This window comes from Notechis scutatus, chromosome 4 (assembly GCF_049901735.1).
Source record: "Notechis scutatus isolate UNSWTSFEM ecotype Mainland chromosome 4, rNotScu1.2, whole genome shotgun sequence".
NCBI lineage: Eukaryota > Metazoa > Chordata > Lepidosauria > Squamata > Elapidae > Notechis > Notechis scutatus.
The window spans coordinates 144,621,989-144,645,000 of record NC_142012.1 but is presented as its reverse complement, the minus strand read 5'-3'; the positions used below and the strand labels follow the sequence as shown (position 1 = coordinate 144,645,000).

Here is a 23,012-nt window from a genome sequence, read left to right as displayed (position 1 = left end):
AGCTGATTTAATGTATATTAAATATTGACAGTAACTACATAGTGTGGGAAGACATATGATTTAACATCCTTAAAAAGTTATTTGTTTTGAAGAAAGTGGGGAATGGGGAGGGTGGGGTGGGGTAGAATATAGTTCTTATTTGGATATATTTCTTGAATACATCAACACTTATTGCCATGACCTTAAAATGCCAAATGATATGGAACAGGTACTACAATTTACAGAAAATAAATATACATTAATCTACAATTCAACAATACTCACTACTCCATTTGGCAAAATATTTATTTATAATAAATCTGTTTCAAAAGCAGTTGGTCACTTTTTTCATTTTACATTATTAATAGCTCTAACAATAGGGTTGGTGAATGTAAATAAATCGTCTCTTTTTACACAGTATACAAAAAAAAGAGACATTGAAATGACATTTAACAGTAAATACACAAAAACAGGAAGAGGCTGTAAGACAAAAAAGGCAAAGCAATATGATTCTATCTGCACGTAGGCAATGCTGCCGTAAATTATTTACCCGTACATGTCCTCAGCCCCATTGAGCTGACTTCCCCCACCCTCATCAGCACTCTTAATTTGCAGATTATGTTCCAGGAGAGAATACAGTAATCACATAAGATGTAGCAGCCGCTCCAGTCACTCTTTTCACAGTACTGCATGTCAACACTGGGAATGGTTTCTGATATAATTTAAAACTGCATACAGTACTTTCAAAGGGGAGGGAAGTAATTACTCCCATTCAGTTGTTCCTGGGGGTTTCGAAGTCAAGTCATACATCACCCGGGAGATGCCAGGAATCTTCTTAATCTCGGTCACCATCTTCAACACAACCTATGTTTAAACAGCCAGCAAGAAAGAGATGTCAAAGGACATTAATGACAGCATGTCCCCAGTTGGAAAAAGGGATGTGAGAGAGAAGAGGAAGACCAATAGGATGGCCGATTAGTATGGAATCAATTAATTCAAATGTTCTGCTTCATCTTCCAGAACAGGATGGAAGATGTCCAAGTTTTTCCTTTTATAATGTATTAATCTGCAAAAGGGCAAATGACTTGCAGAGGAAAAACGGGCATCTAACTTTGGTCTTTCTTTCCTGTGAGATTTGTGTTTCATTCTTTGCAGATGGTAGCTGCGGCTAAAAGGGCCTTTGCGCACCTTTGACTTGTACATCAGTAGCATCCATTCCAGGACAAGGAGCTCTGCTGACTGTAATTCATGCTCTCATAACCTTTCATTTGGAGTTCTGCAATGGAGCTGCCTTTGAGGAGCATTTGGTATAGAATGCAGCTGCATGGGTGGTAAAAGGTGTCAGCACAGATAGCAACATTGCTTCAGGGCTGCACTGGTTACCAGTCTTTTTCTAGCAGCAATTCAAGGTGCTGGTTGACACCTTTAAAGCCCTTCATGGCTTGGGACCAAGCTACCTGAGGGACAGTCTTCTATCACTTGTTTCTACCCTTCCAATTTGTCCAGCAGGCACACTCTAGGTCACATCAGCCAAGGAATGTCAGCTAGAGGAGACTAAGGGACATGCCTTCTCTGCCATAGGGCCTGACCTCAGGAACATTCACCCTCCAGAGATTAGGATGGCTCAGATCCTGATGGCCTTTTGGAAGGCCTTGAAGTATGTGCCTAGGCATTAGGGGACTCTAATGTGTGAAGGGTCCCATTTTCTGGTTATGTGTATTTATTCTTTCTGTATTATGTTTTAACTTATCTGTTTTATGATTGTTTGCCACCCATAGCCACTAGCTTGAGATGTATGCCTGTATTAATTGAATGAATAAAAAAGTAAGTATTGGTATACATTTAAAAACAAAGGAATGTTACTTTCTATTTTGGCAAAGAAATCAAAGGCAACTTTAATTTTCTAAATGTCATTTACCTCTTCTGGTATCTCATTGCCAGGAGTCGCTGCAATGCCAGTCATGAAATCACTTGTAATGAAAGTTCGAATAACCACTGATCTTTGACAGGATGGCTGTTTTTGCAGGGGATCTCGGTCAAAATGCAATGGTGTTAAGATGATTGGCATCTGGCTGATTTTTCCAGAATAACCTTGAATAAAGGAAGAAAAATCAAGAAAGTATGTATTGGCTAGAAGGACAATTAGATCTGGAACTAATTGGTACTTGGACATGAACCCACCAGAAAATCCCAGGTTTGTAGGCTAGAATTGAGAAATGACGTGCAATTAAATGCCTAGAAGATAATGGCAAAAATTCTGGCTGTGAACACCGCATTGCATCTGTCTAAGAAGTCACCAAGAGTTGGGCTTGATTCAACAAATATTTTATTTATATAGGCTTATAGAAAAAACATATTATTATGTGGAGATAATGGGGTCAACATAGAAAGCAAACTTAAGGGAGGACTAATTGTTTTGCACAGGGATCCTGAAAAACAAATATCAACTTCTTTATTATCGTCTGTTTCAATAAAGAAGGAGTTAGATTCTCTATTCTACTAAACTTTCAGAAAATATTTGTTGGGACGTATGTTGTAAATGCAAAGCACCACACAGAAGAAAGCTACCACACTAACCAGATTCCCTGAGAATGTTATGAGCCTCAAAATCAGCCTGCCGCAATGTGCTGAGAACTCCCGTCGTCAAGAAAGTGGGAGTAACATCAGTGGGAGGTTCTTTGACTGGTGGCCCAAACACATAGACAACCCTAAGGAGAGGGAGAGAAAATCTATTAGACGAAGTGCTCTGTTTGCTGGAGGTAGGCAACCTTTTGGGGTGGGAGGTACCTTGGGATTTTTCTCAGTATGTGCGAGATATAATCTCAAAATGATTTGGGAAATCTGCCTGTTCATAGATTTGTGAATCTTTGTGTTCCAAAATTATTTTTAAAAAGGCAAAAGTTTCCATTGTCCAGTTGTGTCCGGGGTGGTGCTCATCTTCATTTCCTAGCCAAGGGAGCCAGCATTATCTGAAGATGCTTCTGTGGTCATGTGGCCAGCATGACTATACACCAATGCACAGAGAAATGCTATTATCTTCCCACCAAAATGGTGTCTATTTATCTACTTGCATTTGAATGCTTTGGAGCTGCTAGACTGGAAGGAACTGGGGCAAGAACTAGAGCTCACACAGTCATGTGGTGCTTGGATCTCAAACTGCTGACCTTCAGGTCAACAAGCCTAGGCCACCGTGCCTTCTGGGCCAAAGACACCTACAAATAAATATAATGGCCCGAAGTTGGTGATTTGCTTTAAAGTATGCCAGACTGATAGACAGATAGACAGCATGTGAGTGCTTGAACACATTTTAATTTTTAAAAGTCACAGGGAACAGGGAACCTATTGAGCATAACATGCTAAATAAAGTGTCTAGGGAAATAGTGATACCTGATGACATTATATTGCCTAAATGTATCTTTGCTCAAACAATGCATCTAAAGTTATCGTATCTTTGATTAAGATTACATGTAGTTCCAAACTACTAATCATGCAAAGCTTGTCTGCAGCACCAGTAAATCAAAGAGACATGTTTTCAATAAAAGCCCATGTATTTTTGTATCTTACTTTGAAATTACAGACTTGCTTTCAGAAAGGAAGTAATTTATGCTTCTTTCTTGTCTCACTTTAAAGCTTCTGCTAAAAAAACAATCATGACTCCAATTCACAGGATTAGTCTTGCTTAGTCTTTTGCATACCAGAAATGAGGCTTTTATATTGTAAAATATAAAAATAACACCCCTCCATTACTAACAATTACATGACCTATACCTATAAAACATAAGATTGCAATAATGCATAAAGCATCAACAAGACTTGTCAAATTAGCACATACAAAAAAGTGTGGATCGAGTCGTGGAATTATGTTATACATCAGGAGCTGGGCTTTCAACACTTCCTGTTATCAGTATTTTAAAAGGCATATAGAAAAAGTAAAGAAGTTTTCTGGTGTTTTCTTCTGCTTCTTACATATAATTACATATAAGACACATAGTGAATTACTAACCAGCAGCTAAATTATGAAGTAGTAAAGATCTATGTATCAATGGGCATATTACCTATTTATATTGTGACACATCCGTGGTATGAGTCTGGCTAGGAACATAAGGGACTCCCAAGGCGGAACACCTTTACTGGAGATTCCACATACATAGCTATAAGAACGACCATCACCCTATGAAGTAACAACACAAAAACACAACATTTAAGTATTTAAAACAATATGTACTAGAGTCAATAACTCAAGCCAAAGAAGCGCTTGGATAATGATATAGATACTCTCACATAAACCTATCCCTAGATAAGCTGACTCTTGAATTTTTATCCAAAACACCATGAAAAATGCACCGCCCACAATCAAGCTAGCCCTCAAAATTTTCATATTTTTTTATATACACAATTAACTTATCCATGGGTTGTGTGCATTTCTTATGTAGTTTTATTAAAACTTCAAGAGTCGGCTTATCTGGAGATGGGTTTATACATGACTATATACAGTATATAGGATACACAGGTCCTTTAAAAAAAGTATTACCTTACATACTCGTGGATAAGCCTATCCCCAGATAAGTCAAGCCCAATTTTGGGGGTGTATTTGGGTATCTTAAAATCTCAGCTTATCTGCGAGTAGATATGGTAGTTACCTGTTGGATATGCAGCTCAGCCACTTTTTACAGCCAAGTTCACACTCTTGAAATGTGAAGGCAAACACTTGAACAATGGTACATCATTTCTTGATTTTCAGTAGAAAATTTAATTGATTTCAAGTGTGAAGCCTCTAATAGAATTAATGCACCTACAAAACACATTTTAAAAGCCCTCAAACCTGGAAAAAAGAGGAAAAAGCAGGTCAAAAATTCTAATTACCTCTTCTTAGGCAACATCTTAGTGCCACAGCCCTATTGGGCATGGTTCTTGACAATTAAAGTAATAACTGTAAGATGTTGTCCTAAGCTGCAAAAATATTACTTGCTTGTAGAGATAGATACATTACTTTCAGCTGCAGTAAGAAAAGCAAGGAGCCAGACTTTTCCAGCCTACTGCCTTCCATATGTGTGAGAACTTCTAACTTCAGACTTTCTAGCCAACATGACTAAATTGCAGAAATTCTCCCATCTAGTGTAATACATTGCTTTTCTTATATTGACTGTTTCCTAGTATGATTTGATTGCTTATTTGTACCCTATGACTATATTAACTGTTGAACCTTTTGATTCTTGACAAATGTATCTTTTCCTTTTTTTTGTACACTGAGAGCATATGCACCAAGACAAATTCCTTGTGTGTCTAATCACACTTGGCCAATAAAGAATAAAGAATTCATTCATTCTATATTTTTGCCACAGACGCAGCTTCACCAACCTGGACTCCCACTGTTTTGATTGGCAGTAAAAAGGCGTTTAATGAATGGAGACTTGTGATCTCCATCAATTTTTCCTGGTCTTCTTCAGGTGTACATGCTTTGACCCTCTGTAGCAGAGTGTGAGGCTAGACAACAAAGCAGTTAATTCTAAGTATTATAAAATGTTAGTATGCATCTCTAGCAAACACAACAGGTAAACTTAAAAGTTATGAAGGATCATAGTATAAAGGAGGATGAAGGGATTAATTTTAATATTCTTAAATAAAGAATCACTCTGGAAGCTACTTTGAAAATAGGAACAAATACTAACAGGTAACAGGTAAAAGTTGCTTCCGCCCTTTGATGTGCATATAAATAGCTATTATTTAATTTGAAACAATTAGATATAGTTACCATGAATTCCTATGTATATAGCATATTTGTCAGGTAATTGATTTCTAATTGAGTCTTTGGACCCTGTTCTATGAAATTCTTAAGACTTTTTAAAGTCCTTCAAAGGATTGATGTATTGTATGCATGTATTATAAGCCACGCTGTTTCATTACAAGATGGGCAGCAAATAAATGTAATAAATAAATAAATATAGCAGTATGCCTTTCTGCCAGTTGGGGAAAGTTGAAATTCGACTTGCTATGCTAGTTTAGCATATCATTGATATAGACACATTAAAAATGTAATTCAACATCAACATTAAAATGATGTGACAAACTACTTAAGGATTCTAGGAATCATATGCAATTATAGGTCTTCTTTTTGTATATTTTTTACGTAAGTAGCGATGACTAAGTAGAAAAAGTGATAGGCAATGTAACACGACTAGATCAAAAACTAGAAGAAAGAAAAATAAAAACATGGGGTAAAAAGTAAGGAAATACCAGAAGGGATAGAAGAAAACGGCCTGAAAATGTTTCAATCAGGCCTTAAATTATTTGAGATGTTTTTTCTAAGATTTAATCAAATTCTAGCACAAACATAAGCAAAATGAAAAAGCATTTATATCTAGTATTATTTTGTTATTTTGTATTAGTAACTAGTATTACCTTTTTAACACTTGCAGAAAAGTCTGCTATGATTTTCAAAATGTTGTTAGTTTCAGGGAAATCTTTGCAAACGTAGGGTTCTTCAGCGCATATTACTCTAATGGCAAGGCCAGGACCTAAAAGGCAAAAATGGAATACTCTAACATCATCTGTACCAATGTGAAGATGTTTCAGAAATATAATGTGACAGCAAATAAGAGTATGATAACCATCACTCTCAGAAAGAAATTCAGCAAAGGGTTTGCAAATTTATGAACACGCCTATCATGTCTGAAATGCATCACAAATACTGTTAAGAACACCCACTAAAATTACCCAGCTTTCTTTCGTGTTTCAAATACTACTTCTCCCTTACTCTCCTATCTTGCAGTATTCTGGTCCTGTTGTTTTGTTATGTCCCCCCCACCTTTTCTCCATGTAATTCTGCTTACCTTTCTTTCTACACTTGTAAATTAACTTTGGGATTAGGAGAGGGGAAAGAGAAACAAACCTATTAAAAAACACTACATAAATTGTAAGATGTGGCTTATGCCGTGGATGCTTGGGGAAAAAATAGATTTTTTTTTTAACACAGAGAGAGAGATGGGTTTCAGTTCCCACTTGAACCTACATGGCCCTTTGGAACTTCTTAGAATTAAGAGGTTCTAGTATTTTATGTGTTTATAAATTTAATCGATTTTATACCTGGGAATGGATGTCTTGAAACTAGTTCTTCAGGCAAACCAAGCTCTCTCCCAAGCACTCTTACTTCATCCTTATGGAAGTCTTTCAGGGGTTCTATTACTTTTCCCTATAAGGGAAAACAGCATGATTTACATTAGAGAACTCATTTTTAAATAGCACACACTTACTAAAAAAGTTCTAATGTATTATTGCTATTAAGATTATAATTTCAATCTTGCATCTACAATCCCAATGAAATATCAAAAGCAAAAATATTAGTGAAGTGATTCAAAAAACTCTATTGTTGTAACACCAATATGCATATACAGTACCTATATGCATTTAATGTATTTAGAATCACACTCCACAGAATTAGCACAATATGTTTATTTTAAGCAGAAAATAATTTTTAATCTATCTGTAAAATTGAATCTAAAATTGCTCGTGTATTTATTATAACAGTAGGATGTCTCATTTTCTGTGGGCTATATAGTATACAAATATTTTGGATTGCAATTTAGTTCTTCCTATGTGAAAGTACTATTAAATGGCAAAAACAATTGTTTAACTAGCAGAAAACCTTAACCCTCAATACTACTAGATGAGCAATTAGAAAAAAAATTGACCAGAGTCTACCAATGCTAAACTATTTCTCCAAAAAAGTGAAGTCAGATATAGTGTTTTATTTACCTCTTCCCGTAACTTTCTGATGAGTTCTGTGTCATTGTGGTGGGTCTTGATGACTTCTGCTTTGCCACTAGCAATAACTGAAGCACTTTCAATGAGATCAGGCCTTAATGTTCCTTGGGCAAGGAAGACTTCTTCTGGTTTCAGATTCAGTTCTCCAATAACTTCATTAGCAATCTAGACGTGGGGTTGGGAAAGAGAAAGATCTTAGATGATACTCTACAAGTTATAAACTGCAACTTCTCAGGAATGGCAACTATGTCAATATAGTTTTCCCTTACTGAGGATACTTGAGACCAGGAATTCCACTGCTAAGCAACGCAGTCATAAGGTGTGACATCACATGACCACACATAGAATGGTCCTGTCCCAACTGCTGTCGTTAGGCAAATCCCACACAGTCACAGTGTCCAGAATCACATGATTGCTATTTGCGATCTCCTGCCAGCTTCTCCGTTGACTTTATCTGTTGGAAGCCTACTGTGAAGGTTACAAATGATGATCATGTGGCTGCAGGATGCTGCAACATTGTGACTGCAAGCTGGTATTATAATCATAATCATGGCGCAGTAGGGATGCTACAACAGCCACACTTATGACAAACCACTGTAAATACTCCTTGTTGAGCACCGTTGTAAATTTAAGCGGTTGCTGAATGAGTGGACATTAAGGGAAAATTACCTATATAGTAACTGACAGCCATATTAGTGCCAGGCAGTGTTTTGGATACATAGGCAAAAAGTAGTGTTGTAACTCTTGGGGGTACACACGTAGGACCTGCCAGTAACTCTAATATGAAATGTGCTTTTTTCAGCCTACTAAGTTGATGCCTTGAGATATGCAAACAACTCACATAACCTAAAGTCTAAAGCATTGCAGAGTTTAATTCATATGCAGTTTTGTCACTCAATGTCAGTCCTTTGGGTAAGCAAGCTCAGGAAACAGGAGTCACTAGAGATTTGGGAATATTCCTGAGCTCAATTAATGTAATGCAACAGAAACGTAAAAGCTTCTCAAAGCCCTTTTCTATTTAAATTTATATCTAACACAATCAAGGTGGAGTTGCTTTGAGTTTCTTTCCCACATTTCCCACTTTCCTAGGACTCAAAATGTTTTTCTAACTAATAGCGTGGCATTCCCCTTTCCCTTCTCTGAGCAAACTGACATTCAGCACAACCAAATTCTACTTACTACAACAATTTGCTCTTTCATAGTCCATGGTCTGCATAAGAAATGTTACCAAAGTTAGGAACTCCACAGCATTTTTTAGAAAACAATGCAACAGGCTGGGAATATAGTTATGTTCATTTTTTTTTATCCATAATGTTTTATTACATCATTTCTTTGTGAATACTCTTTTGTATATACACATACAATAGAATTTAGATTAGTACCTTGTTCATTATGCTCCTATTACACTTTTTATCACATTTTTATCACATTTTTATTATACAAAACTGTTTAATATTTTAAACTGGGTGGAAATAGCTGCATCATAACAATTTGTTCTGGCTTCAAAAGAAACCTTAATACTTTCAGAGCAAGTTATGAAACGTGAATTGTACGCAATTTCAAAGAAGCCCAAAGCAAAAATGATTAACATGGCACAACTGAATTATAATATGGTTATTTTCAGTGTACATGAAATAAAATGAATGACAGGTGACCCCTACTGGACAAAACTGTGACTTTCCTTAAAAGTCAGTTTTCTTTCACTATTAAAAGCTTATTGCTAAAAGAGTGCACAAGCCTGCAGGGAAAAATAAGGTTTGGATTATTCGAATATGCCTGAATTATGGCAGGATAAGTCCTATTAGTGTTAGGGCAGACAGTAATCACCAAAATGGTAGGAAAGGCCAGATAGCCTATAGCCATGACAACTTATGCCACATGTGCTGGAAGTGGCACGCAGAGCCATCTCTCTGGGCACATCAGCTGTCGCCCGTTGCTTTTCCAGGTTCTGACGTGCATATGCGTGCTGGCCAGCTGGTCTTCATGTGCACGGGAGCACAGAAAACTGGAAAAGCAGCTCCCAGCATGCGCATGAGTGCCAGCCACCTGGTCTTCCGGTTTCTAATGCGCATGTGTGTGAAGACCAGCTGGCCAGCACACATGCATGTGCAAAGACCAACTGGCCGGTGGGCGCATGTGCATTAGAAACCGGCTGGCCATCCGGTCTTCCAGTTTCTAATGCGCATGCATGCACGAAGACCAGTGACCAGTGTGCGCATGCATGTTAGAAATCGGCCGGCCAGCTGGTCTTCACACGCGCATGTACATTAGAAGCCAGAAGACCAGGTGGACGGCATGCATGCACGCACCTGGAGCTGCTCTTGTTTCTGGTGCATGCACACACCTGTTTCAGCACTCAGTGCTTTTTTGGTGCATTTGCTTTACCCTATGATTTATGATGTATAAACAACATAGGACATGCAAATGAGGTACTATGAATTAGTAATTTGATCCTTTCAAGTATTCCATCACAGCAAGGATAAGGTCAGTTTTCAAAAATATTTGTGACAGATATGTTAGCTGATACAAGTACTGTATACATTCATAAGAGCACATTTGTATAAACCATTACACAGTTACCACAAAAACCGAAGAAATGATTCACTTGAAATTTCTGAAAACCAGAGACAGATTATACCAATGGGTATATACACTAAGTACCTTCACAAAAGTGTCACCAATAATCTTTCGTTTCTCCTCAGGACTTGTAGTCATATTCAGTGTTTTACTGATCCTTTTTCGAGGAGTTCTGTCTTCTTCAGAAATAGGTAAAGTTGTTGTACCATTGTAGAACCAATGAGCTGCATTTACCACTATATAACATACAGGATGTTGTTGTTAGTAACATTGCTAAAATATTTGAAAACCAATAGTCTAACATTTTTCTCGTTCCAAGGATTTAGCACTGGAACATTAATTCGAGCACACACACACCCAGTTTCTTACACACACAAATAACAAGCTGTGTTACATTACAACCTTATTGCCAGGATAAAACCCTTTTTATTTACTCAGCCAGATATTTCACCTAATGTAACAGAAAACTAAACCAAACAGTTTCTTCCATCACAATGAAATAAATCACCCAGTTTCTTTAGACAGTACCAAGATATTTCAATTTCTTAATGCATAACATAAGTATCCTACTTGTTTGGATTTGTAGCCCATCTACACCAACGTCTGTTCTCACAGTGGCCAACCAATTGCTCAAGGGAGCCTATTAGCCTCTCAACAGAAACCTTCAAAGGAAGCCACTCTGCCACCAAGGCTGAGAACCACTGATTCTCATAAACTCCATGAATTAGCCTTTTTTGAAGCCAGCCAAACTTGCACCACATCTTATGGCAGTGAATTCCAAAGTTTCAGTATGTGTTGTACAAAAGAACAAAGGCAACAGCAGATTTTTACTAAATTAAGTCAAACACCTGCTTTGAATACAGCCATGGTAGACAGGGAGACAACCAAGGATATTAGGTGTTGGCAGCTGAGAGGTTCTTGGCCTTTTCTTGTCAAACAAGAGGTCCTACTCTGGAACCACTGAAGAAAGTATTAAGCTAATGATTCCATCGAAAAAGCTGGCAGTTGAGTGATGAGAACAGGGTGGGATTAAAAAATAGGAGGTCCAACTTTTGAATCTAACTTTTGGAGCATTCGAAAAGTGTCATAGAAAGGAAAAATAAGCTGTAGTTTCTCCATAGTTTCCAAGGTATAAGTTCCCTCAGGAAAGCAGTAAAGATCTTCCTCTTTAGCCAGGAGTTTTTAATCTTCAATTATTGAGTGTGATTTTAATCACTAAAATTTAATAAAATTTATGTTTTATTCTTTCTTACTGGCTGCCTTGACTGCTGACTGGATAGAAGACAACATTCTTATGAATATAATTATAAAGGCAATATAAAAATGCTGAGATATCTACAAAAGATCCCGTGATAACAAGCATGATGATAAGATTATCCACCCAATATAAAAAATGTTTGCAAATATATTTTTCCAAGAAAAGTCCTAAATTGTGAAGGATTCTTATTTTCCAAAACCAAAAAAATAAAATGAGGTTATCAATCTATCATTTAAATTTTAAAAAGGAAGAAACTACATATTCTAAAACTCAACAGATATTGGAAAGATTTTTTTTAAAAAAAACCTTAGCATGAGAGGAATACCTTTGACTTGAATTCCCAATTTTTTTAGTGCCTCTTCCACTGATTGACTTTCTCTCTTGCGCATGAATCCATTATCTATGTGCACTGCTATCACCTGGTCTTGATTTAAAGCACGGTTCAGTAAAGCTGTGCACACTGTAGAATCTACACCTCCGCTGAGTAAAACCTAAATGGATTAAATGGAAGCAGAGATAATTAAATCCACTTTTCTCATCTAGTAACTTTCACAAGTGTAAAACTATGGGTCCAGAATTCCTAACCACTGTCTTGCAAGCTGAAGTCTAACATATAGGAGAAAAAAAAACAGAGTGAAAATGCTGCAATAAATACATTTAATGGACAGAACAGTATGATCAAGCATAGAATTGTATTTGCTTTTTTTAGTTTTCACTGTTTCTATTACAGGGTCGGACATTTGTCGCATCTAGCTTCATTTCTGTTTGGCACAGTATCATTGCCACATTTTTTTTGGGTTGTGGCTGAAAAAAATTCCTCTTTCCCATTTCATTCCATACAATGAAGTAATTGTTCAGCAAACAAAAAAGCCTTAAAAAATAAATTAAAAAAATATGAAAACTAAAACTGATAACGATACTATCCATAACAGCTATGGATTCAACTTCACACCTTACCAGGACTTTTGATGATCCTACTTTCTCTTTAATTTCATGAATGCACTCCATTTCTCTGTTTTGAACTGTGAAGGTACCGCTGCATCCAGCAATGTCGAAAAGAAAGTTTTTCAGCATCAGTTTTCCATTCACTGTAAGACTAACTTCAGGATGGAACTGCGCTCCATACAGTTTTTTTGATTCATTTGCTATAGCTTGGGTGTTATTAAAAACAAAAGATGTAATAGTTTTAGCTCTAAGAAAAAGAAAGCATTTTAAAAAACAAAACAAAACTTAGTAAGATAAAACCAGGTCTACATGAGAAAGATGTCAAAATATCATTAAAGAATCTACTATATCTCCTTTTCCCAACCTGATATCCTCCTGATATAGTGAGACATTTTTTGTAAAAAATATTAATGTTATCTGTCAAGACGTTGAACCATTTTCTTGGAAATGAACTACAAATTAAAGTTACTCTTTTAGGATTTTTAATGTTTTAAAATCACAATTTATTGCACTATATGCAAATAACTGAAAATATATTTTACAAACCAAAATCCTATTCAAGGCAACAGTGAAATATAACCAAAATATACTGAATATTGATAACGTGGAAAATATAGTACCTGCTACAACATTTCCAGATTGAGCAACAACTTTGAATCCGTCTGCTACTTTATCTACGCTGTCTCCATGGGTAAGGAGCACAACTTCTTCCTTCTGAAGTCCCCTAAAGTGAAACAGGATCACAAAATAAAGAATGTAATATCTTTAAAAGACATCAATTTAAAACAATCAAGAGGAAACATTAAACATCAACAAATTTTCCAGAACATTAACAAATATTTTCCAGGTTTGAAACTGACAATTAAACACAGCTCTGTGCAATTCATAAGATATCCAATTTAATTTCAGCTTCATAATTCATTATCAAAAGTTTTTCATACCTGAATAATGAACAAGTGTTATCTAATGTAACACTGAAGACACCATCTTCTCTGACATTCTTTTTGTGTACTGTACCACCAAATACCTTATTCATCATCTGTCAAAAAAAAACCAAAAAAACCCAAGTTACTAATCTGGTAATTACAACATTCAGCTACTGTTGGCTACCCTTTCCCTTTGTTTAGCTTTTTAAAAAAAACAAAAATCAGAAAATGTATTCAGGATATCAGAACTGCTTATTGCTTATCAGTGCAAGTAATTTGTATATTTAAAACTGTAAGTGACAATGAAGTTAGTAATTCCACAAGTTCTCATCAGGCCATAGACTGGAACTGGTGCAGACTTGGGGTTGGGGACCCCTGCTTTACACAATGGAGAAGCTACTTGGTCCTCCTCTAAACTTAAACATTCCTAATTCTTTAAATGCTGTAGAATGAAAAACCAACCCAATGCATGAGAAAGAAAATCCAATTCAGGCATCATCTACCATTGTTATGCTCTGCTGTCATTTTCCTACAGACATGTAACTTGCAAGTAAATTCTAAACAGTACAAGAGCTATTTAAATTATAAATATTTGCTCCCACTTCTTCCAGAATTGACTTCATAAATCATCTTGATGCTAATTTTGTAAGAACCAGGAATATATTCAGTCATTTTTAAGCTTACAACCTTAACTACTATATTACATCTCTTTCAATTCAGATTGCAGGTAGAAATTCACAATTATTCATCTTCAGTAAGAATATTTTGCCTATAGGAAACATAGTTTCTCAAATAGATATTTAGTTTCTACAAAAGCATATGTTTTCTGTAATTCACCTGAGGTTTACTATTTCCTTTGTGAAACTTTTAAGATTGCTTATGAATCTATACAGCTGAAAATGGGTTTCAGACCCATAATAAAAATGATGTAGATACATGTCCACACTGGGCTCATTGCATTGTGATGCCACATGTCAAGAGCCAACCTTTGTAGTTGTGTCTATTATAAAGCACCAGCAATAAAAGATATTACCACTGCATTTTTTTATTACTGTGTTCAAAGAGATGTAAAAAAACTCTATTATTATTCCTTCCATAGTAGATTATCTGTCCTATTTGGGCTACCTATAGGCTAGTATTTTTATCTTGGCTTATAGACTCCACAAACAGATTTCTTCTTGTGCATTTAGACATAACAATGGCAGTCAGCAATTTAAAAGCTTGCTTTATTATTATTTCGCACTACACTGTGTTTGATCTTGCATGAAACCTTGCTATTTGAGGGAGTTCTATTTTGACATGGCATTTATTATGCTTGACTGTTTCTGTATTGTTACAATACATTTTAAGCAGTGGTATTTCATTTTGCTGAGATGAATAGAATCAGCAGGCAACCTTATCAGAAGCTTGCTCAGACTCAGTCCTGGGGTTGGTAGGATTTGGGGGAGTTTTGCACCACTGCAGAGTAGTTTTCATTTCCCAGAACAAACATGCTTAGGTATTTATAAAAACCACCTTCTGCTTTCCTCAAATCTAGTCAAGATTGTTCAGGACTAATAATGCATAAATTAATGTTTCCACATCAGGTTCTTTTGGCCTCTTTTTGATCTCACTGAAACAAGATTTTTCTTTTCGGTTAACTTTTTTTCTCTATGGCTACTTTGCAGATCAGAATATTGATTTTTACACATTCGTTGTTTCTTTTTACTTTAGATTAAGAATTTTACATAAAGTAAAAGACAAATCAAAAGAAAAAAGGTACAGGAAAAGAAAAACTACAGTTATGAAAAATGACTTGTAACTTTTAACATATTGACAAACAAATCTCCCCGCTCTCTTATCTCTTCCAGAAACCCCTTCAACCCCATATTAAATTCTCAACCTTTCCAATCATTAAATCCATATCATTCATTTTATTTTTCTTCTTTTAGCAAAAAATTCACAAAAGATTTTGTGTTTAAAACAGCAAGTTGTTTTCTGTCTGACCAAATAGGTCAGTTTTAATATTTCCATTAATTCTGACAGTTTTACAATTCAATCCTCCACTGTTAAGAATTTCAATACTCTTGCACTGTTCCCATGTGTTCTAACTTATACACAAACTTCATTTTTTTCTCTTTTCATTGGCAAATATTCAACTTAAGCTTTCTTAACAAATAGTTTGTGTCTTAGTGTTTAATACGTTGTAGCCCTACTGCTACTTAGACTGCCAGTTTTTTCTGTTTCTAAAATCTATAGATTTTCATTTTTTTAAATCCGTATTTACGCCCTCATTCTATACCTATTACAATATTTCTGATTATCATTTTGCCTCTCTCTGCTTATACATTATCTCTATTTTCAAAATTTATGCTTTTTAACAGACTGATTATACACTTTTCTGCTTTTCTCTTTGCTCAATTCCTCTGTTGTCTCATATTAAAACTAATTGCTTCTGATCTGCACATTCTTTTAGAGTCTTGATCTGTGTCTTCATTGTTTTCTTTCTAGAGGAAATTCTTTATTTACAACCACTCATTTAAAGTTTGAAGTTACACAAGAGTGCTGAAAAGTGTCCTTGCACTTATAAGCATTAGTATCCCTGAGGTCACCTGATTGCCATTTGGGCTCTTGGCAGCCAGCATATATTTACAACTATTGCAGCATCCTGGGGTGATTACCATGATCACCATTTGCAATCTTGCCAGACAGCACCTGACAAGAAAAGTAAATTTGGAGGGTGGGAGTTGGATTTGCCTAATGACTGCATGAATCGTTTAATGACCGTGGCAAAAATAATCTTAAAATTAGGCATGACTCACAATTGCATTGCTTAGCGACAGATGTTCCAGTCCCAACTGTGTTCGTACATCAAGGACTAACTGTATATTCTTCTTGTTTTTGCTACTGATCAAATAGTATTTTTAAAACTCAGCTTCCATTGTTTCCTTGTGCTACATCTTCTCTATTCATCTTCCCATACACAGAACTCTCTTAGCAAATGACCACTTTGAGTACAACTAATAAATTATCAAAAACCACTTCTTTTACCCTCTCTTCTTCATGGCTGGTAATGTCTTAGATTGGGCAGATTAATTTCTCATAAAATAATACTATCTCCTTTATTTATTTTTATTTTAGTCAACCCCAACTACTTCAAATGTTTAACTGATCCCAGCTATTACAAATGTTCTTTCCAGACCACCCCTGTTTTTGAACCTATGTCATTAGATCACTTGTTTCATTTGCAGAACCTTGTCAGTATTAAATTCTATTCTTCTACTGGAGAAGAAGGATTACTCTGAGAAAACATCTCTCTGTGTTGGAGGGAGTTGCAAGAACATTTGGATATGCAAACTGTACCATCATCATAATTGCTAATTAATGTGTGAAATGCTGCAAATAATATCAAGGCTACAATGACACACCACTCATTTATTAGAAAGGCCAAACCATAGCAATCCCATTTTAAAAAATGATGCCTGTTTTATTATTCTCCATAGTGATGGCCTCAAAAAGCTCATGAATCAGTTCCCAGCAGGCTTCTGCACATGAAGAACAACAGATTGGCCTGCAAAACTTCCATGCACAGATTGCATTAGGGACTGTGCTATTAGTGACAAGCAGAGAACAAGATACATTCTTTTTTAAAAAGCTCATTTTAGTCTACTTCTAAATAATGTTCTTATATATTGCATGAGTACAAATTAGAATAGTTATTTGACGTTAGGCAAACAAACACCAAAAGCAAAAAAAAAAAAAAAACCCCACAGAGTCATAAGTATTTGTAGAAATGTTAAGTAGCACCTGCATGCCATAGCAGATTCCAAGGACCGGTTTGCCTATTGTAAAAATTGCGGGGTCAAACCAGGGAGCATCTTCTGCATAAACAGAATTTGGTCCTCCAGAGATGATGATGGCTCTAGAAAGGTAGGAGATAATTTATAAAAACAAAGGTGTTGAAATTAAACATTTTAATAAACATATATCATTCTAAATCTGCACAAAACTTTGATAAAAGCAATACTGCACGTGTATATTTTACATCTATTAAAACAGCAAACTATTATAAATAAGAATAAAATTCTTTTTAAAAAATCAAGACGTAAACAAGAAGCATCACACAAAACCTAAAATGTGGCATATTTAAATTGAATTTTTCCTTTAAGCTTGTTTCAGCATTCAGCAAAAATTAAGTTTCTAGAGCTGAGTTGTTTTTTTTTTAGTCATACAATAAAAATTCATTCTCAATGATACTCATAATATAATAGAGAACTTCTAAGAAAACACTATAAGACAATTGGCTAACAAAAAGTATTTTGAGAGAATCAGCAGTATATTATACAGTTTCCCTGAAAATAAAACCTATCCCGAAAATAAGCCTTAACAAGTTTTTTTTACGTGTGCACCTAATATAAGCCCTACCCAAGAGCCTGCGCAGCCACCCACCCATTCCGTCTTGTTGCTTATGGTGCTGCAGCCATGAGGCGAGGCAGGTGTCAGGGCATGGATGCCTGGCTGCATAAGCCAGTGCAGGGCGCATGGGGCAGCTCCACCTGCCTCGTGGCTGCGGCACTGGTGCATTGCTCGGCTTACTACTCCATTGCGGTCATGAGCAGGCAGAAGTGGGCCAGCGGCCACACAGAGTCTTGCTGGATGGGGCTGCCATGACCACGATGTGAGGTAGGTATCCGGCCATGGGTGGCCTAGTTGAGGGAGTCCTGAGGCAAGCTGGTGCAGGGTGCCTGGGGCAGCTCCACCTCCCAGTCTTGCGGCAGCAGCACTGTCACACTATGCGGCCTCCTGCCCCACCGCAAACAAGCAGAAGTGGGACCCCCATACATGGGCGGGGGGGATAAGATTCCCCCCGTTAAAATAAGCCCTAGTGCTTATTTTGGGACCCAAAAGAAAATAAGACAATAAGATTTAATTTGTTTTCAGGGAAACATGGGTAGTACACTTGAACTGTGTAAAGGCCTTCTCTGTGGCTGCCTTGGGACCAGTGACCCCCTTCTAGATAATTTCTGAAACTCAATCCTAAATTACATTCACAACTACTGAAAATTAAATGAAGATATGATGGATTTCAAAAAAAATATTTGATAATATAAAAAAATAAAGCAACCATGGGTTTTATAGTGAAAACCAAATCATAAAACATTTTCCATTGGTTTAATAAACCTTTTAAAATTTAAATTACTTCCAGAGATTCCTATTTAGACTTTATGTCCTATCAGAAACAAGGAGAAAAATAATTCTAATAGTACGGCACATTCCAATGTTGGAACAAATTTTGCTATTGTGAATGAATTTTCAGTAGGGCATTTTCATTTATAAAACAATGGATATAATAGCATTTCCTGGCATTATTTTCTTTTGGATCCAGGTAAAGTTTAGTAGGATAGGTGGGATAATAGTAATACAATTAAATAAATAATGATTTGGAAAATCTCACTTTCTTTTAACTGGTGTTTACTTTTTGTCCATTTATTATTCTGATAAATCTATGATTTGTCATTGCTGACAGCATCCCATGAATTGGCAAGCACCCTGCAATTGTGTTCTCCAATCTTTGCAACCTCAATGCTATTGGGATGACTTTATATATTCATGCTCTTAGGCACAAGCTGTGGTCAGTGCCCTGCATTATGATGTATACTTTAATATATTCACTGACCATAGTTTATATTTAATTACAGTCAGTGGTTACAGGTAATCCTTGCTTAGTGACTTTCAAAGTTATGATGGATTCCCCCAAAAGATACTTAGAACCCAGTTTCTGAGTTACAATGGCAGCATGCACACACCATACAAACATAAAAACACACAGATTGATCAGAAGATTGCATTTCAGATGCTTGGCAACTGTCTCAATTTTATGGTTGGTTGCATGATCATGATTTATAACATTTTTTGCCAGTTTCTGGCATTTTCTGGCCAAAAACCATCTATAGGAATGAACTGACTCATATTAGGAGTGGAGTTTTTGCTTTCTGATTGCAGTGTTTGCTTTATGACTGTAATATTCACTTTACAACTACAGTATTTGCTTTATGATTGCTGGAAAAAAAGTCATAAAATCAGATTGGTCACATGGGTGCCTTGACTTATGACTATCATGACTTATGATGGAAACTCCAGGCTCTATCAGATTCATGAGGACTATCTGTATACTAATGTTTGACTTTTCCATCAAACATGAACAAATCATGATTATACCCAGTGACTAATGGAACTGAAAAACAACGTAAATACTCCCTTAGGAGAGCAAGCATACATCTTCACAGAAAGTTATAGTTTTCCTTTTATATAAACTGCTTCCAAATCAAAGAAACAAAACATGCCCACATATATTTGCCAACACTGAACTCTTTTATCAGTTAAAAACAAATTGGAAGCAATGTAGGGAAATCAACAGCCCTCCTCAGATATTTTATAAAATTGAGACAAACTACCTCAATTTGAGGGCAGGGAAATAATTGTTCCTCCTATTGAGCACCCTGAATTCAATAAAACTGGGCTAGAACAACTTTTGTATCCTTGGAGGCTCTTTGGATAGTTGAGGACCATCAAAAATCAATTACCCTGAGAGCCTCTGTAGACAGCCCTCCATTATAGCTAGTCAGTCTGTCTATGTAAAGGGTGATATAAGAAATCAGGGCTGGCCTACTCGTCCTTGTTTTCTTTGAATCTGGGAAATTTGTTCCATTTTATGTAACCCTGAGGGTTTATGTTGTCATGGCAAGCCTATTTCTGGCCATGCTAAAGCAACACTTATCAATGTTTGCTCCTGCTAAGACTACAGGAAGCTACATATCCAAAGTAACCATGCAGAGAAGCAGAATTGTTCCTGTCACCCCAATTGGAAACTTAATAAATCATTTTACACTTTACTAAAGGACAAAATATTGTATATGTGCCCTACCATTCAAAGGGACTTTTTTGTTCAATAGAACAAGTCTTCCTGTTCAATAGAAATTTTACTTTGACTACAAAGACCAACTTATAGGAGACAGTGCCATGAACACCACTTAGGAAAAAACAAATGTTATATTTTGCTCCTATTTATAGCTCTCTGCTACACGACAGTGAACAGGCTTAAAGTCCAGCTTTTATTTTATAATAACCTGTGCCCCATTGGGCCATTTCCTTACCTAAACAGAGAAACAAAATGACCAAGAATGCCAAAAAAGTAGTGGGAGTAGGAATGACTTCATGCCCATTCAATATTTTTGTGGGAATCGCGCAGGGAGCACCAAAAACCAATCAACTAGCCAGCCAAATCAACCTATCTTCCTTTCTCACTCTCCTCTCCTTTCCCTTCCCTTCCCTGAGATTGGCTGCGAAACTGTCAAGTGAAAATGAAGGTCATGTCACCATAGCAACAGCCAGTATGCTGAAGCAGCCGCAACTTGCCAAAATTTCATACCCTCAGGAGTCATTGGACCTGGAGTTTGGATACGTTGTGTAAGTTAGGCCATATGAGATAATCTTGGTTCAAAAATTGTCTTATGACAGGGATATCAAACTCACGGCATCACATGACGTATCATTACTTTTTTCCCCTATTCTAAAACGGGGGTGGGGTGGCCAGCGTGTGATGCATCCAGCCCTTGAATTTGACACCCCTGCATTATGATGTATAGTTTCATCCAGTTAAAGAATGAAAAGAGTTTAAAAGATCACAAGATTTTTAGTATTATATAGGTATGCAAACCTTATCAGTAAATGTATTCATTCATGTGGTCTTTGATGTTCAGGTACTAAAGAAATTAGATGCATTGGTTGCCTTGGTAAAATGTTAATTAATGACAAGGAAAAGGATGGAGAAATATTTAAGATATACAAATGCTTGTATACGTTTAGTGGGTAGTATGTGGTCTGTGATAAGGAATGAATGTTGAAAGAAGTAATAACAGTAATAACAGAGTGGTGGGTTTTTTTTTGAAAATTTTATTGATTTTTAAAAACAAACATAAACAAACAAAACATAGAACATAAAAACATAAAACATCTTTTTTGAAAGCAGCCTGATCCCGGTTACATCTCTTCGTGCAGACACAAATTCAAATTCATGCTCATTTTTATATTCCATTCCATATCTTATTACCATTCTACATTTTCTATATAACTTCTCTCCTCTTTCAACTTTCTTAATTTTATTTTATTTATTTCATCTCAATTCAAATAATCATACTTATATTCTTTGTCTGTCCTGTTTCAGCTGTCTATTATCTTTTCTCATTAAGCAAAATTTCTCCTGTAATCACTGATTGGAGTATGATGCCTTTATATCTTTCCCCTAAAATTGTAACACTTAATATAATACATAACTTCCATTCGGATTCTGCTTGGTACATTCTAAAACTATACAATGTATTTAAAAAAAGAAAAAATTATAAGTATATAACATAATTAAAACAACAATCCATACCAATTCAATTCTATCATTATTATTAATATTCATTTAAATCTTGAACATTTTACACATTACTTTTCAAATAAGTATCATACTTCTATGGAAACACTTATAAACTTTCCATAGTTACTTCCCTCCCACTTCACTTATATTTTATAAAACGTTGCATAGTTAAAATGTTCCCATTCCTTCCTAGTTCAATTCTCTCATTTATTTCATTTCATTTATTTCATTCACAAAAGTTTCACTAATTTACACTAACTATTTTATTCCACTTTTTAATCATATGTCGTTTCCAATTTTCTAACATTATTTCTATTACAAATATAACAATACTATCTTATGTACCTTTACAGAATCCCTTTTTCAGTTAAATTTTCACCCATTATCTCTGAATAAATCCTGTTTCTTTACATCTTGCTCCAGACCTTTGTAACTTCTCTTCCCTTCCTTCTTTCCTTTCTTCTCTCTCCCCTTTTTACTCCCCTGTCTCTCCACCTCCATTTCCCTCTTCTGTATTCCCCTTTTCTGTTGCTTTCCAACATTATATCCCCTTTTCACATTATTTTTCCCCTTTTTGGCTGTTTTTTTAGGTCTTAGATTCTCCATTCTCTTTCCCCCCTTTCCCTTTTCTTCCCCAGATAGAATTACTTGTTCATTTAAAATGGCTTCTTCTTTGTCCCAATCTTCTTGTTGTTTCTTGTAGACACCAATCGCCATTTCTAAGAATTGAAAAATGGAACCAAAGGAGCCCTTCCCTTCTTGTTCCTCTTCTTTATATTTTTTAAATTCAATTTTCAGTTCATTCAGTTCATCCAGAGGTGATGCCATTGTAGAGAGTTTTTTTTTAAACAACCACCCAATTGTTTTTAGTCATTCAAATATAATTTCCAAAAGTCCCAAAGTCACCAAACAATCCGAATACACACAGCTGTTTCTTTTAACACTTTCTTCTTTTTTCACTTTCTCTTCTTGGGGTTACTATTTAGTTGCAAAGTTCCAGTTAAAATGTATCCTTTAGAAGTCTTGTTAAGATTCAACTTTAAATTCTTTTGAATTCCAAGCAGTCTCCTCCTTTCAAGTCCTGCTCTTATTCTTTTCCTCTCCCTTCCCACTTATAGCAAAAAAAGGATTTTTTAATGTTCAGAAATCTTTATTGTCCCTTTGG

General features: G+C 35.9%; 1 protein-coding gene across 1 annotated transcript in view; it reads right to left on the bottom strand.

Moving 5' to 3' along the window:
• Positions 1-267: 267 nt before the first annotated feature.
• GMPS (guanosine monophosphate synthase) overlaps positions 268-23,012 on the bottom strand; it is a 39,341-nt gene continuing 16,596 nt past the window's right edge. Inside the window, exons 3-16 of the mRNA XM_026665439.2 lie at positions 17,233-17,347; positions 13,462-13,559; positions 13,141-13,244; positions 12,533-12,726; positions 11,901-12,066; positions 10,402-10,553; positions 7,732-7,905; positions 7,063-7,168; positions 6,379-6,494; positions 5,338-5,463; positions 4,035-4,150; positions 2,557-2,687; positions 1,898-2,070; positions 268-843 (exon numbers count right to left, since the gene is read on the bottom strand). Coding sequence (XP_026521224.1) covers positions 742-843; positions 1,898-2,070; positions 2,557-2,687; positions 4,035-4,150; positions 5,338-5,463; positions 6,379-6,494; positions 7,063-7,168; positions 7,732-7,905; positions 10,402-10,553; positions 11,901-12,066; positions 12,533-12,726; positions 13,141-13,244; positions 13,462-13,559; positions 17,233-17,347 — 1,873 coding nt within the window. The 3' untranslated portion in view covers positions 268-741. The remainder of the gene's footprint in view (positions 844-1,897; positions 2,071-2,556; positions 2,688-4,034; positions 4,151-5,337; positions 5,464-6,378; positions 6,495-7,062; positions 7,169-7,731; positions 7,906-10,401; positions 10,554-11,900; positions 12,067-12,532; positions 12,727-13,140; positions 13,245-13,461; positions 13,560-17,232; positions 17,348-23,012) is intronic.